Genomic DNA, 16,646 nt, shown 5'->3' on the forward strand with positions numbered 1-16,646 from the left:
TTTTAAACACTTCTGTCAGCAGATGTAAAGCCTGACTGCAGTTATTTTGTTGTGTCTATGTGGAATAACTGCTTTGATTTCTGAGGAGCCACTCAGGATAGAAAATGGAGCTGCTGAAGTCAGAATCTCACCATTGCAATGACAGGATAATATCACAATGCAAGTTTGTTGCATTAGCTTAATTATGGGGCATACAGCTGAAAACAAGAAATTAAAGCTACATTTCAATTTCTGCTTTCCCTAATTTCATGTTTTCTTTTTTTATCAATACCCTTAGGACCTCTGCAATGACATTTTTACTGAGCCGTGGTGTTAAAGGTGGAGCAACATCAGGCCAGGGCCCACTGGCGACAGTCAGTTATCCCCAGGTTACCCAGCTATGAATCTGAGCTGGCGACAGGTAAACAGGCTTGCAACTTATTGGCTTAGCAGGAACCAAGAAATTGGCAGGAAAAGAGCGCTAGATTTGAACTAGTGGTACAAATTCTTATGAGTTCAACCACTGTGTATGTATTGGGTTGCTACGCATAGCCACAGCTCTGCGGGGTTGAGTATACGCAATTAAGATCTTGGATTATGGTTCACTCTGAAATCAGCATAATGCATCTTAGATAACCTTGTTGTAATTAAAATGAGTTTGACTTCAAGATGGTCAGGGGTTTTATGTTTCTGACTTCACCTTCTCTTGGGCTAATTCGAATGTCTATTTATTCACTTTGATCTATATTTTCAACAGTAATCCTGTCACAGTACCATTTAATGTATTTTAAAGGTTTTTTTTCCTGGATTTTCTTCAGGGGAGAGGGAAGAATCCCCCAATCTGTTTTGTCTGTTCCAGAAATGAGTCTGCACATAGCCATTCTAAACCTTACTTTCTGACTCAAAAATATGCCTTCAAATAACCAGAGTAACCAGTGTGTTTAGTCTTTGATTCCCAGGTCCTTTTGGGGGAAGGAATGATGTATAAATTAGCTTTTTATAGGAGCAGAGAGATGGCGTGCTTAAGCACACCATCTCAAGCAATGAAGAAATTGAATATGTTTCATAAGATGGTGGAAAGATCTGAATTCTCCAGAATGTGTTAAAAATCTCACTCGCTGTTAATGACGAGGCAATACAGCTAGACTAGGCAAAGTGTCATGGCTTGGTGCCTACTTGTCTTGGTTATTCTAACTGCTTTCCTCACTTGCTTGTAAAAGTTAGCTGAAAATAAACAATTTGAACCTTCATGTCAAGTCCTGGAGAGCTTGACAGGTGCTCAGCTTTCTAAACTGTTTAGCTAAGTGCTACATAAAAAGTCACTTGTAGCTACATATGCCTGGTACTCTTGACTTTTGCTCGTAAAAGATACAGGAATGCAATTTTTCCGAGTAGGTTAGCCACCCAGTGGCTCAGTTTGTGGGGACAATTAATGCAAATCAAACATGTTCATTCACCAAAGTGTGACCAGATGTGAAAGTGTGACCCATAGAACTTTGAAGAGGGTTTCTGGCAGAAAGAAACAAACTTGGCCATCATCCATCATAAGCTTATAGGGGATTTCAAGCTCAGACCCTGATTCTGTTGAAATTAATGGTAAAGCTTGTGCTCATGACTACTAGATGCTGGGAAATCTTAGCATGACAACAGCATACTGTATGAGTGTAGGTGTCATTTACATAATGTACTATAACAAGACATCTACAAAATTGAAAGCAGCTTTCTCAGCTGCAATGAGCCACCTTATTTTCTGCTGTAAATAATAAACCCATTTTTTGTAGCAAAAGTAGTCTCTTCAGGGAATACTGATTGAGGCTATTCCCAGGGTCTTGGAGCTTTTAATGTGTTTTACAACTGGGTGGCTTTGTGTTGGACCTCCAGCTGGCTCTGGCAATTCCACCAAGTGGAAAAGGTGTGCTGTGATACTGCTAATGTTGCCCAGATGTAGTGCAACATAGGCATCTTGTAAAGCTGTAATGGACCTGGTTAGTGTCACTTCTTGGGCTATAAGTATTAAAGGAACCTGTGGGCAGCTCCCCATGCATCACTTCTAACATTGCTCCTCTACTGGGATAGGAAAGTGTACATAATCTTAAGAAATGCCCTTGCTTTTCCTGTGCTGGGGGTATTTTACCCTTTTAGACTCTTAAAAGGATTATTATATAGTGGTTGAAGTGTTGACCTGTGAGGATTAACTGAAATTTGTAAAGCAACTTGTGATCTTTTTGCTAAAATGTAGTCATGTTTTCTAATTACTATAAAAATGTAACTGGTGTTGACTTTGAATGCAGTAAGGCTTCCGCCAGGTTCTCTTGACTCTTCTCTGAAGATAATAAAATGCTCCTAAAAAGTAATTTATGCTGGGTGGTGTGGGTGGAAAGGCTTTCTATTCTGGCTTGTGTTGCATTGGTTTGAGAAATTAGAAGTGTTTGAAGGTGCTGCAATTTTAAATGAGGTTCTTCCTGCAGGGGGGATGGTGTGTTGAGCCAGCTGTGGCTGCCAAGGGGCAGCTTGTAGTCTGTTAAACTTCATACAAGTGTGAGGCTTGCATGTGAAACAGTAGCAAAAGAGCAGCAACTGTCTGGGCTGCAATGGATACAGTGATACCTGGATCAACCCGCAAGCAGCTGAAAGCTTTTTAAACATTTGAAACATTTTTGCTTTCATTCAGATTAGAGGGTTGGAAATTGAACTGATATGTAGCTCCAGTGATTACATGTTCAGTTAGTAAAGGTCTGAACGAGGAGGAACAGTTTCTCTTGTATATTGTTAATGATCTCGGACAGTAGATAACACTTTAATTTTTTTTGTCTTGCAGAAAGTGACCTAACTGCTTTAGATCATGGGTATGTTGAAGTTATCAGGCAAACTGGAACAAATTCCTGTTCTTCCTGCTTTCCCAAGCTCTCTTCTGAGCTGTACCATCATTTGTGGCGGCTGCCTAGATGTAGCAAAAAACTTATTGTGCTAGATAGTGTCTGAGTGGCTTCTGCTTTTATGTAAAGGCAAGAAATCTACTTCAGAGAAACAAAAATCTTGTCCTGGGAAGACTGAGGAAAACATTTTGCATTAGCTGTAGCTGGCTTGAGTTACAACTTACCAGATTTATTTAGTGCTCAAGGCTGAAGTTACTAACTGATGCTTCCTTAATGCATAGAATGTGGGGAGAAAACTACTCCCTGGAGTGAAGCAGGTGCCTTTGCCAGGGAAGCAGATAGTAACCGCCCCCCCCCCCCAAGTCAGCCTGGGTTGAAGGCTGGTCCCTAGAACCTAGTGTGGGCTTTCTGCCTGCCCAGCTGGGTTTGGAGAAGCCTATACTTGGTATTATGGGTTCGAGCCTTGGMCGGCGTAAATGAGCAAAGCACCAGTGTGTTAAACGCAGCTATAGTTTTATATCAGCTGAGGGTCGGGGTGGTTATTCTTTAAGGAATGCAGAGATCTGAGGCCCATGGGAAGGACTGTTGTTCCAGGCTACGTGGCTGCTTGTGTCTGTAACTCATCCTAGAAGGAAAAGATACCTGTGTGACTCTGTCCACGAAAAAATTCTCTTGTGACCCTGATCTAATAATATCACTTTGTGTTGAAGCATGAATTTTAATTACTGGTATTAGCTGAGCCTGTTTCTGCAGTTAGCYGAGTGTTGTGGAGCACCTGCTACCACCTGGTAGTTATTACCAGAGCCACAAGCAGACAAGTCTGCCACCAGCTATGGTTCAGCTGCTCTGAAATTGCTGCTAGTGAGAAGGGCACTYGGGGTACTGGCATGCAAATGGAGTAGCAAACACCTTGCTCTGCCTCACTTGTGAAAAGCCAGAGGCACAAACCTAGTTAAGTGTTCCCTTGCTCTTCCACCCAACGGAGGTATTAAATGGCAGGCGTAGGTGTTGTGCAGCCCGTGGGGATGTTCGGCTGGTGTGCGTATCCCCGTCCCTCTGTGCCAGTGAGCAGGAATGGCTTTGTCTTGGGCGCAGCGTGCTGGCTGCCAGCGGTGCGGCGCTGCAGCAGCTGTGTCAGCCTTTTCAGGGGACTGTCCTGACCCTGCTGGGCTAATCCTGCCCCATGGGGCAAAAGATTCAACCAAAGATCTCCCTTTGAGAGCTTCCTGCACCCCAGCGGCACCCTGCTGCACGGAGCTGTAGGCAGGTGCTGTCCTTGCTCATGCTGGTGGATACCATCGCTTTCACTGCTCTTGTCRTTTTAATTTATTCTATATGAGCTCTGGGCTTTAAATGCTTGCAACCAGGGTGGGTTGGGTTTTGATCTGAAATACTCATGATACAGCTGTTATGAGTGTGATTGTAGACTTGTGCTCCTACCGACACTAGAGGGGTTTAAACAAATGAGGGGGGAATAAAAGTGGAACTGTTTTTTATTTAAAGAAAAAAAAAATCTGGAGTCCTCTTCAGGATTATAAACAGGTTTATCAAATTCATAAGTGCTTTGAGTCAAGGCAAGGTCCATAAAATACTGAAAATTAGATTTTCTGTTACAGCCTTGAAATCAAAGTGAAGCCAAAAATCAGAGAATGAAATTAATCATCTTTGAGTTAAATCTTGCAAGTAATACTGTATAAATACTTTAGATCCAAGGGGGATTATAGCCAAATATTGAGCTGGTGGAAGAGTTTAAGGATGTTCTGAATTGCAAAGCAGGCATTTGGAGAGTATTTCTGGAGCAGAGCGATGGGCTGGGAGTGGATGGAGGGGAGGGATGAGGTGGTGCTTAGGGCAAGCAGCTAAGGAAATTAGACTTGGCCAAGACTGGAGGGGGGGAGAGAGACTGAATGAAAGCAGAAGGCAACAGGGGAGAGAAAATAACACTGCAGACTGGGAATGGCCAAGGTCTGTGTGTTGGTGGAGCCTTGCCCACTGCTGTGTCCTGTCCTCTTCCACCCTTCCCCTTTTCTCTGCCCTGCAGCCTCCCAGGGAGCCCTGCCAGGTGTAGCTGCTGTGGTGCAGGTGAGGCTTTTGGCATGGGAGCTGGGACAGGTAGGGAGTCCTGGTGGGGCCCTGTGCCAGCTTTGTTTCCGATCCCAGGAGATTTTTCCGTATGTTTAGTTTGCTTGGTGCCTTTTGTGAAGTTTTCTTTCAGGCGGTGGGGCTGGGTAGCTAGAGCCTCAGCTGTTCCCGCCTCAGCACTGCCTTGCTGTGTGGTCTTGGGCAAATCTCTTAACCTTTGTATGGCTCTTGTTTRCTCATCTGTGAAATAAGCATCTGCRCAGTGGAGTACTTGAATCAARTKATCATCACCGCATAGCTGGGATGCCCTTTTACTTTGGAATGCCCTGTGAAATGTCGTGGCTATGAAATTCCATGTAATCATGGTATGTTATAGATCAGCTCACTTGTGATAAGAAGGGAAAGGAAGAAAAGAGATCATAGTATATGGAGTTCTCTAATGAAGAAAGCTAATTAGTCTATCAGTTTTTAATGCCATAACAGAAGGAGTATCTCCAGAAAACCAAGTGCCAGGCTCTTCCTCACAGAAGACATTCCCTCTAATTCCTTATCCTTCTTCTGTCTCTGATAGAATACCTATGATTGCTTTGTTTCCCAAAGTACTGTGGATGAATCCGGTCTCCATTATCCTCCCTGTTCAGGCATGTACCCAGGCTTTTACCATTACTGGAGAAATGTTCCAAAGTATACATTAGCCTATTTTTCTACTATTTTGAAGTTTATCCTCTATGTGTCTGAAATGCTTTTGACTTCTGTTATTTTTACCTTCAGTGACTTGTGGTGCAAGCTCCCTGTGCAATTAATTTCCTCAGATGATTTATTTACCAGTGATACAGCACTGCCTTCAGCATAGTAATTGCTGTGACGTGATCATCAAAACATCAAAGAGGAGTCCCCAATTCCTCATCTCCCTCTTACTGCTGCGTTCCTCCCACCTCTCTTTGTGCTCCCTCTTTGCTGTAATCCTCTTGGGGAAGAAAAATCCCACAACCAGATAGCAGCTGGGTGAGTGCAGGAACAGCTTTCTGTAAATAAATGCTTGCATAGTTTCTTTAGCCAGAGTGCCAGAACACTGATACATGGCTCGGGGTTTTGGTGTCCCCCTCCCCAACCCAATACTTTAACTGGCTTTGTCCTAGGAAAGAGAGATTATATTAGACGGGCACAAGAGAAAAGGACAGGGCTGCTGTTCTCAGTGCTCTTCCTGGAGAGGAATGAGTAAGTTGGGGGTGGGAGGCATGTGGGGAGAGTGGACAGGGGACTGAGTGGGGAGAGCCCTTGGTTTCCTCTGAATCTGACAGGAAGTAGGGCTCAATTTGTGTTACCAGGAATCAACCCCCAGGCTGCGTTCAGGTTCCAGCGGGAGGAAAAAGGCCTCTGCGARGCCTGCAGCTGCTCCTCGCCACATCGCTGAAGTACGCAGAAGCCCCCCGGTAGGTGTGCCGAGCTCACAGATCTCTCTGGTTATCTTTGCTGCCTCTGCTGAGCAGAGCCCTGTTCCATGCAGAGGCAATGCTCACTTCGGTAGCGACCGTCTCAGGTCTTGGAGCCAGACTTCATTTGCATGCTCCAGAGCAGTTGTCAGCCTGTCAGGCATGCTGCTCTGGCTCAGGCTTTTAGAGGCTTTGTGCTGGCTGAGATAGGCTGCAGTGCCTTTGTAGTTGTGACTTCCTTGGCTTGGGTGATGGAGAAAACATGGCCAGCGTATGAAATGTAAACCTCTCACTGTGCAGTGCCTTGTGCCTTGACTCATGTGACAGCAATGCACAGAGCAGCCTGGATCACCTTGTGCTCATCTGTCTGCTGGTGAGGTCAAGCACTGCATAGTCTCTTCGGACATTTGACAGGTCTGGAGATGTGGAATTTTCACAGGTGTAAAAGAATCCAGAGTAAAGAAAAGGATCTGGAAAGCATGCAGAGAAGCAGTGCTTGTGGGTGGGGTGGGACGGAGGTGGGCTAATGTGGGCATGGGCAGAACTGAGCGTGGGAAGGGTGCAGGGCCAGGAGTTTAACAGCTTCAGCCAGCTTGAGATATAGAAGTTGGTTCATGTCTCCTGGAAATGCAGTAATTATTGCCCCTTGCGAGTGCTGGGAAAGTCCTTGGAAATGCTTTGGAAATCGTAAGTCTTGTGTGAGCTGGTATCAAAAGTAGCATGTCATACTAAATTACCAAAAGATATGGACAAGAATTAGTACCTTGAATCTCATTGTTTTATCTTGTTTGGGGGAAATATTCTATGTAGCTGTAGAGCTCATGTCATTTGAAGATTTCTGCCATTGGGCTTAAAGGTCTGTGTGAACTCCTGACAAAACTTTGCTCTGGTATCTRCAGCATAGATGCTTTGGTACAGTAAATGCTGCAAACCAGAATCTGAGCACTGGATAAACACAACTGTAATTTTGAGAAATGTTTTCCACTTTCCCTCTTCACCTTCCTTCTTCATATAAGATGAGCAAATACATCTTGCAAGAGAAGATGACAGCTGGATAAAGTGGAATAAAAACAGGATTTAACAGGAAAGTAGAAGCATTCCCCCTGGACAGCAGGTCTTACTGTCTCTTAGTGAGTAAACGAATTTCTGTTTTAAACCTGGATCAGTAGAAATTATGGTACTTCAAAAACCAGGCCCTTCACTGCTAAGATGGGATTGGAGGGCTTACCTCTTCCAAGCTCTCCTATTTATCTTTGTCTGAACAGACATTCGTCTCTTTGGTATCAAAGGTCTGTGCTGCTAGCTGGTTCCTGATAAACACTTGTAGCTTATAGCAGATGTTTCAGCTTTTAAGGTCAGTGTGAAATCTGGGATGCTTCTGTCTTGATCAAAATCCCCCAAAAGTTTGGATTTTGAATGGCTCCCCAGCAGGGAACTAAATGTTAGTTTGGGGATAAGGACCACTTGGAAGGAGAAGGTCTGGTAAAGCAGCATGTTGAGCTGCTAAATCATTGCTTAAGGCATACTGATTTCACCAATTTAGGCTGAGATCATTAATTAGCTTGTTTTACATGTATGTTTGTATCTCATTTAAGCAGCATTCTGTTATTTGGGAGAGCTGCTAAGAACAGGGAAAAATGGTTGTGAAAACATGCTAGAAAACATGCTGATGCTTCTCAAAAGAGTAAGGAAAAGGCAACTGGAACATGAAGTTCCCGCTGAAAGCAGAGTGGAATGATTTCTCTTCCTGAGAAGATGCACTCTGGGGTTCAGAAGGACCAGCTGATACCAGGTGGTGTATTTACTGCATGGGCACAAGTGAGATCTCTTTGCAGATACTAGGAGCCTCAGCTGTTGTAGCTCTATTGCATGCTAATAGTTTGAGAGATGAAATAGTTATTAGTTGGATTGTTAAATGTTCCTAAGCCTGAATCTGAAATCTTTTTCCAACAACATTTGGAGCATTTAGTATCAAAAAAAGCAGTAAAAGCAGATTACTTCAGGATTGATTTTTTTTTTTAAACTTTCCATGCCAGTACCATTCCAGCAGACTGCTTGGAGGAGGGAGTGTACCTCTCTGGGTGGGGCCCTGGGCTGAGACTTGAACTGTTCCCAGCTCTAAAATGTACTCATTTTTGTGTGAAGTTAGACAGGGTACTTCCCTGGTGTGTGCTTCAGTTTCCCTGCCTGTGAGAAGGGAATAGGCTCCATAGAAAAGACTTTCTAGTGCTGAAGAATACTTATGATCTAGCTTTGTAACAAGGAACACTTTATATTTTAGCTTGAAATATAGATTTGAAAATATACTTGGACTTTTACATGCTGAAAAAGAGCACATCTGTGTTTGCAGAAAGGGTTATAGCTGCCTTTGAGGTTTGTTGTAGATCAAATACTGCTGAATCTGCTTCAGGAGGAACTGGTAGATGATCTACAAACTGCTTTGACTTGGTTCCTGAGTCCTGGGATACCAAGAGCAGCTGCATCTGATGCAGGTCATGTCATTCTGTGTTGCATCACACCATTTAAACAAGTAGCCCATGATGTATCCAGTAAGTGGAGTAGGGAAATGTTTGGTTTTTTGAATACTTTATTAAAAGGAGTAGCTGTTGGACATGGTTCCTTTTTGTTTTTTGAGATAATTTAGTTACAAAATATGAACTCTAATCCTACCTGTATTTTGAGAAGCTTTATTACATGGATACTGAACCTGAATATCAGTGTGATTCAGCCCTATACATGTCAAGTCCAACACTCCAGAGTTGCTATCCTGGAGCAAAACCACTTCTGTCCTTGTTCTGATTTGGCTGCTGGATGCTTCAAAATAAACAGCAAGAGCCCTTGGTGTGTAGTGGGTGTGCAGGCGAGGCGAGGAGCTCTCACAGGCAAAGCTCCCCTCTCCGAGGGGATGCACAGCAGATGTGATGAAATGGAAACACCTCCTGGGAACAGTCCCTAGATGGGAAATGCCTGGGGTTTTCCCAGCTGTGAGGCTTTGGCATGCTGGGCACTGTCGTGTGGGGCATGTCCTTTGTCTCCCGGGGAATGGGGGTAGGTCCTAGGAGGGATGTTGTCCTACAACTTCTTCCCCTGTAGCTGGGGTAGTTATGTTGGGAGGCAATTGCCCCTGCCCTCTCCCAAGCTGCGGAAAATGAGGCGGGACTGGGCAAGTCTGTCCACAGAGCTGTGAGGGGTGTTGGAAACTGCCCTTCCCAGCAGGGAAAACACAGTGGGGTGTGGAAAGAGGGGATGTTTGGTTGAGATTGCTTTGTTTATGCCAGAAGCTYGGCTATCAGTCTGGGTGAAGCCAGATGGAAGTAATTTTAAAGGATGAGAGCCAGCTGACAGTTGCTGCTTGATACAGAACAACTATGGGCCAGACAGTCCTTAGAGGAAGCTTTTTGTCCTAACCCCTGTCATTTAGAGGTTGGTCTGTGCCCTAAGAATGGATTCCTACACGCCCTTACTGTCCATTTGCAGGGTTTTTAGATGCTGCTGAAGCTCCAGCCCTCCCCGGTAATGAGGGGGCAGTGATAATCTGCAGTGTTTCCAGCTCTTACAGACTAATTCTTTTTGTTTTTTTCTTGTATCTTAAATACCAGACTCCTGGAGTCTTGATATTTTAATAGATGCTCTTCTTTYATAACTTGTAGGGTTGTTGAGGAAATCTTGAAGATATGAACCCCAAAAGGTAAATGGAAAGAAGCCTAAATGATATTAATTCTGTAGTGTTTCTCTCACTTTTTTCTATATTCTTGTTCCAGACAAAGCTTTATCTTTCATCCCATAATTATGTGATTCCCTGTGGGCAACTTAATCAAAGGGAGTTTTTGAAAGTGTTAGTTTTATCTGTTAGAGGCTCTTTATGATCTCGAAGGGTAGACATTGGTACACCTAGGGAGAGCTTTGAGGGCAAATTCCTGTAGATTCAGTGAACTGTGCTGCCCAAGAAGACTAGCTTTCACCCTGGTTAACAGGATTGGCTGTATTTGCATTTGCAAGCAATATGGTTAAGTAATGTGGTGCTGTGTGTGGTTTGCTTCCTCTTCCCACCCTTCCTTTCAATTTAAGCTGTTTTGAGTATATTTTCTCTGAGAGCCTGTATTTTTTGCTGTCTGCAAAAAAATACTAAATTTTTATTACTTGCTTGAACATGAGCTGAACTCCTGATGGATAATTTAGTTCTTCTTGGAGCTAATACTTTGCACTCTTTCATGCATTTCACTTTTAGGTTGCCATCTTCTAGTGCACTGTGTATAATGGCTCACACAAAGAAAACAACCAGCAATAGGTATGGGGGGGGGGGGGGATGGATGCTTTTCTAGGCTGAATTCCGTGTGGGACAAGACTCTTGCAAAGAGCTGTTCAGAAATGTGGTTCAAGGTTCAGAGATCACTTCAGAGTGCTAATTATAGAAACCACTTCAATTCAGTATCTGCTAGTGGCTGCATATACACGTAACCCAGCCTGGTACTTGGCCCTTCCCAATCRAAAAGGGAAAAAACAAGTTTGTCAGCTCTCAGCTGAAGTGAGCAGATCAAGGCTTTTGAGAAGAGAAGGGACTGTTTTGAGTCAAATCCTCAAAGGAGCAATAAAAAGCTGGGGGCTTGYGTGCTCCGGTAACTGGGACTTCAGGTGCCTTGGACCTTGGCTTTGCGATCTGGCCCTTCTGCATAAGCGTGGAGCTGCATCGCGGAGGTGCCCTGCTGCCCTCTTCGTGTGCTGCCTGGTCCTGCAGCAGCCCCCAGGTGTCTCTGAAGGGCAGCGTGGCTTYTGGATGCAGTCTGTCTGTGCTAGAAAGCCTACGTTCATGTTCTTGTGGTAATCTATTTTTAACAGCAACAGAGCAGTGCTTTGTTTGAAGGGGGGGGCTTAACAGAAAGACGTATAAGAATTGGAGTAAGGGGGGATTCAATGGCAAGTAAGAATCTGAAATCACTTGAGTCCGGTTTTCTTTCAATGGACTAGCTGCTGTTGACCCAGTAAGCTGTGAGGGGGGAGCTGTGAGCACGGCTTCAGCCTTCGGTGCGCTTCTGCAGGGAGTCTGCCAGATGCTGATCTTCCTCAGCCCTCCTCAGGATACCTTCCCAATTTTTGTGGAAAGGAACAGCTCATAAATACAAGGCTGCATTTACTGGCAGGAGGCTTCCCAGGGCAGGCCTTCTGGCTGTCCGCATTAAGTGTTCCTGTTCTGGAGGAAGATAAGTGTTTGAAAACAGGTCGCAGAGCCCCCAGCTCCTTTTCTTGCCTTTTGCAGTGCAGAAGGCTGGGGTTGTGCTCTCCCCTTGTTCTGCTGGATCCTTGCAGGTGTTACTCTCCCAAAACTAGGGTCTGTGGTGAGCCAGGTGCTCGGAGCTGGCTGGTGGGTGATACCTGGGGACTGGGGCATTGCTTGTGKGCTTGTTTGTGCCCTGTACTCAGTTCACTTACCTTGGTGCAGTTGCCCGCCTGCAGAGCGTGGCCTGCACGGTGTAAGAGGAGCAAAGCTCTCTGCACGAGAGGGGCTGAGAGTCTTACAGAGCAATGAACTGGATAGTCAGGATAGGCAAACTAATGCCTTCAGGCCCCTTGTTTCCTTCCTGCATGATGAGACAAAAGAGTTGTCGAACAAGCAGGAGATCAGTGGCTGCCCTTGTACTCCACCCTGGGATGTGGGATTTGTCTCGGGAACATGAGACTGGAGCTGTGGGACTTCCCAAAGAAGCAGACTTGTTTAAACACGTGCTTCTCTGTTGGATGCACGAAGGAAGCTTGTCTTTCTCCTCATGATGTGGTCCCTTTCAGAAATGGCACTGTTACCTGTCCTGTGGCCAGCAACTTCAGACCTCTGACTGCTGCGAGTCCCCATCTGTTGTGAAATGAAAAGCAGGCTCTTCCTGGGGTGGTTCCCCAGCTGCACAGCTTGTCCCTGGGGGCTCTGTGAAGGTGGGAGTGAAAAATGGGGTGCCAAGAAACCAGCCAAGGTCTCCTGTCTTCCTGTTTGTTCAGTTTTCAGGTTGGTTTGGCTGGACTTGCATCTTCCATGCTGTTATGGTTTTAAGTCTTCCTTGGGAAAAGACTAGGCCTTTTGGCCCCCAAGATGGGTGTAAAGGCTACTGGCGAGCCTGTGCGCGTTGCAGCTCCAGGACGCATGCGTGACAAAGGGCTGATGTCCTCGTGTCCGGTGTGGTGCGGGTGCCCAGGCTCGGTGAGCTGYGCTCAGCTCCCGGCTCGCTGAATTCTGCTGTGATGGGAACAGCCCTGGGTATGGGGAGGATGAGCACCAAGCAGCTGGGACTTGGCATCTTCCACGGATACTGACTGAGCCCTCCGCTTGCCTGGATCTGTGCGTGTAGTGCTCATCAGTATGTCGTGCACTCCTCTTTCCCCAGCTAATGCAGGATGCTCGTTTTGAGCAATTGTAACTTCAGCACACAATTTTTTTCCATTTGTTTTTCTTAAATGAAAAATCCTCTTTACCTCTGGATGTGTCATGTAACAGAATAAAGCGGGAGCTTTCTTGTGAACGTTGCTATTGCTGTACATTTGTTCTGTGTCTGATTAGAAAACGATTTGGAGAATATAACACTACATGACAAATATGGTACAGTTATGGCTCTGCAGGAAGGTGGTTTTCTCTCCTGAGTTAACATGGCAAAAACTTCAAATTGTGCCATGTATCAAAACAGCCTCTTTAGAAATTGCGCTCAGGAACTTAAACCAAGATCCTTGTTGCTTTGTAGGGCTCTGCAGATTAATGTGAGTGCAAGATTGGGCGCTTACTACAATCTCAACCCTTTAATTAAAATAATATGGAACAAAAAGGGAGAATTAGTTAAAAATAACTCTCAAACCCAGCTTGTCTTTTTATTAGACTTGTCCATGCTTTCTACACTGCTCTGATAAGGAGCATGTTCTCCCTCTGGGATGGAGTGAATAAACTGGGATTTGGGCATTATGTTTTAATTAATTTCTAACACTAATCCCTTCTCTGTATGCTCTGTTCACTTTTTGTTCTGGTTTTTAGGGACTAGAATACAGTCCTGCTCCAAGGAGAGGATCAGCAGTTTTTCATGTCTTACGGAGCAGGAAGCTCGTGGTGTTCCTGGTGCTCTAGCTGGGGAGGCTTTGCAGAGCCCACGGAGCTGTTAAACTTGGGGAAGGGGGGAGCTTTCCAGAAAGTCTGTGCAGAAGCTGTGAAATTTCAGGGAAGATCGGAATTACYTGAAATACAGCCTTGCTGCTGCCCCCCTTGTGTTGCAGTCTTTTACGGGTGCGATTCCCCTGAAAGCAGAGTGGATGTTTCTGCAGGGAGCTGGGATTGCTGGGTGTGAATTCAGCCTGGCTGATTCGAAGGGCAGCGTGGTCACAGGCCCAGCTGCAGAAATCCCCAGTACTTCTATGTTGGATGTGAAAGCTCCAAGGCTTAAGGTCATTTAAAGGACTGCTGTCATGTAATGCTTTTTGGTAAAACAAAAGGTGCATTTTATGTGAAATTCTGGCTTTGAAATAAACTTCAGTAATCTTCAAGTCTCTAGATAATATGGTCAGGTTTTCTTTTTGTAGCTAGACTTTCCAGGCTTAAAGCTTGTTTTTGTTTAAACTGAGAGGAAGTTTGCTATTGTCTTCAAGCAAGGGAAGAGACAGACTTTCTCTGATCTTTCTGTGACTTAGTGATTTTTATTTATTTATTTTTGCTTAGTCCTCTCTCAGCACTTATTCCTGGCTGTCACTGCATACTGCTTACTTGCTTTGCCCACTTACAAAATCAATACACACTGCTAAATTACTGGGGTTAAAGAATAAAATAAAAATAAAAAATCCAGTCTGAGGCTTTGCCACATGAGTATTGCTTATAAAGTGATATGATGGTCTTCAATTCAAATGGGCTCTCTTCATTTTTAATCTGTCCGTAAAACCCCTATGCAAGGAGAACTAAAATAATAGGCAATTCCAAAAGAGGGCCAATTTTTCATTCTGACCAAATATCTAAGCTGCTGCAGGTGTCTAAAACAGTGACTTCATCTGCTGCCTTCCATGGTGAACTTCCGCAGAGTGTAATTGCTCTAGGCTAATTTCCTAGTGAGCGTGGAATATGACCTTTGTTCTGCTGTCTTGCTGTGATTTCAGATGAATATCTATTAAGGGACAGACTGAAAATGTATTTATGAAACAAAATTGAGCTTACCAATGCTAAAAATTGCTGGTGTAGAAACCTACAAAAATTAGGCAGGCTCTTGCAATATACAGAGCAGGAAAATGCTAAATATGTAGTGTCTGTAGACTGGAAAGGACTAATTATCGTAGTGAATTTCTCACATACAGTACAGCTCACTTGCTAGTTGCAACAGATATTCGGGATTTAAGGAAGTCTTCTGAAGACTGCTAGAGAGCTTGTGTAGTCCTTGTGCCAAATTAAAACAAGTAGTCTATATTTAAAATGACTTGAGGTCCATGAGAGGTGAAGTGCTTCTGTTTCCTTTTAGCACCTGACTGTTTTGGGCCCTGATCCGGTAGCTGGATAGACGTAGGGTAGACAGAGGCATTAACTCTCTCAAATTTGGCTGTCTTGGGCTGTGCTCAGGCACAGCAACCTCTGTCTTGGGTCCAAGTGTGGAACTGGGACCATGGTGGTGGAAACAGTACATAGGCTTGCAGGGTTGAGAGCAAACTATGAGAAGGAAAACTGTCCTCAAAAAGCAACATTCTTTTTTGAGGTGTATTTTAAATTATGTTTCTTTCTAATCTGAGAGCTGCTTTCTTAGACATCAGTTTGTGAAGACTTTGGCTGTAAAAGAACTGAATTTGGTCAATTAAAACACCAACCTATCAGAGCAGAATTAAGCAACATGATTTTAAGTGTACAAAGTCTGCTGAGGTAGTCTGTGGAGCTGTGCTGGATTCAACCTACTGAAGACCTATCCTTTGGTCTTTGAGGGACTAATCCAGTGTGGAAAGATGCCAAGTGATTTCAGTAAGCTTTGGGTCAGGCTGTTAGTCCTTCACACAAATGGGATGCTATCAAAAAAGGAGCATCTGGAAACTTCCTCTAAACCTGTTTTGATCTGATTAACTAACTATTGATAAAAGCAAATCAGTCCTGATGGAGGTTATTCGACCCTGGTGAGAATTTACCAGGAGAAGAGTGATTTTAAGACAGTGTCTTTCCTCGAAGCTTAATGTATCATTGTCAGACAAAGGCAATTACAACCTGATAAGAATTTACCAAGAGAATAAATACTTAAAATACTGAGTAAATCTCCTAGCAATGGGGTTAGGTCTTGCAGCTTCTGGCTGGCACAAAGGAGAGCTCAAAGCATCATCTGGGGTATTCTCATGACAGAGGGGGACTTCTCTGAGGAGAGGGCGGTGTGTTTGTGATTGCTGGCACTGTTTCTTTGATTTATATTTGCCTGGCATAAATTAGCAAAAATATGGCCTGTTTTTTATGAACTCCTGTGTTTGTCTTCTCTGGGTAGCTGAATATGACTTGTTGCTTCTGCTCTTGGGGTTCTGGAGAGAAATAGAGGTTTTGGTAGAAAGTCTATATTGTACATTAACTAGTACTTTTGTCAGGGAAAATGTCAAACTGTGGCTGAATACTAGACCTGGTGATCCGGTTTGAGCAGTCAGGGCACTGGAAGCTAGGTACATGCAAGAAATCTTTTTTACTTTTCCTTCATGATGCCATTGCTTTTGCAAAATCAATTGTGCAATTTATGCAAACAGAAAGTTTTGCTGTATGCAGAATGGTTATGGTGCCGCTTTGTGTGGAAGATGGTGCTTGGCAAACGCGATCCGTTCTGCCCGCAGAAACGGGCGYGCAATTGGAGGCCTTTCCTGCTTTGCAGGTGGAGGCTCTTTGCTTGCACAGGGGTTTGAGGCAGCAGGAGTAGTCTCGTACTGGCTGCCCTCTAGTGTGCTGCTGGGCACAATAAATCGCAGTGCCTGGGGAAAAGGGGATGTAATACTCTCTGATAGCCTGATAAAACTTGTGATCAGTGTAATCCTTTTAATCTGAACTTAAACTGACCCTACCTCTTTCTTGTAGGAATCTGAACACTAACCAATTAGTGCATGTTAAGCAGAGCGTGATTTAAATCTCACACCTAAAAAGAATATCACTGGTTCTGAGGAAGTGTAAAGTCTGCTGCCATGCAGCATCAAACCCATCCATTTCCACTTGGAGCGAAACTATTTTTGCCCTGTCCTATGCTTTTTGGTGTGAATTGCAACACTACAGTGGGCTGGTCCTGCAGAAGAACCATCAGCTCAGGTGAGTGGCCAAATTTTGTGCTGG

At 44.3% G+C, this 16,646-nt stretch overlaps 1 protein-coding gene across 1 annotated transcript in view; it reads left to right on the forward strand.

Moving 5' to 3' along the window:
* Positions 1–355: 355 nt before the first annotated feature.
* FRMD4B (FERM domain containing 4B) overlaps positions 356–16,646 on the forward strand; it is a 126,958-nt gene continuing 110,667 nt past the window's right edge. The window contains exon 1 of the mRNA XM_026074947.1: positions 356–400. Within this exon, the coding sequence (XP_025930732.1) occupies positions 380–400 (21 nt within the window). The 5' untranslated portion in view covers positions 356–379. The remainder of the gene's footprint in view (positions 401–16,646) is intronic.

This window comes from Apteryx rowi, unplaced genomic scaffold (genome assembly GCF_003343035.1).
Source record: "Apteryx rowi isolate R43461 unplaced genomic scaffold, aptRow1 scaffold_4, whole genome shotgun sequence".
NCBI lineage: Eukaryota > Metazoa > Chordata > Aves > Apterygiformes > Apterygidae > Apteryx > Apteryx rowi.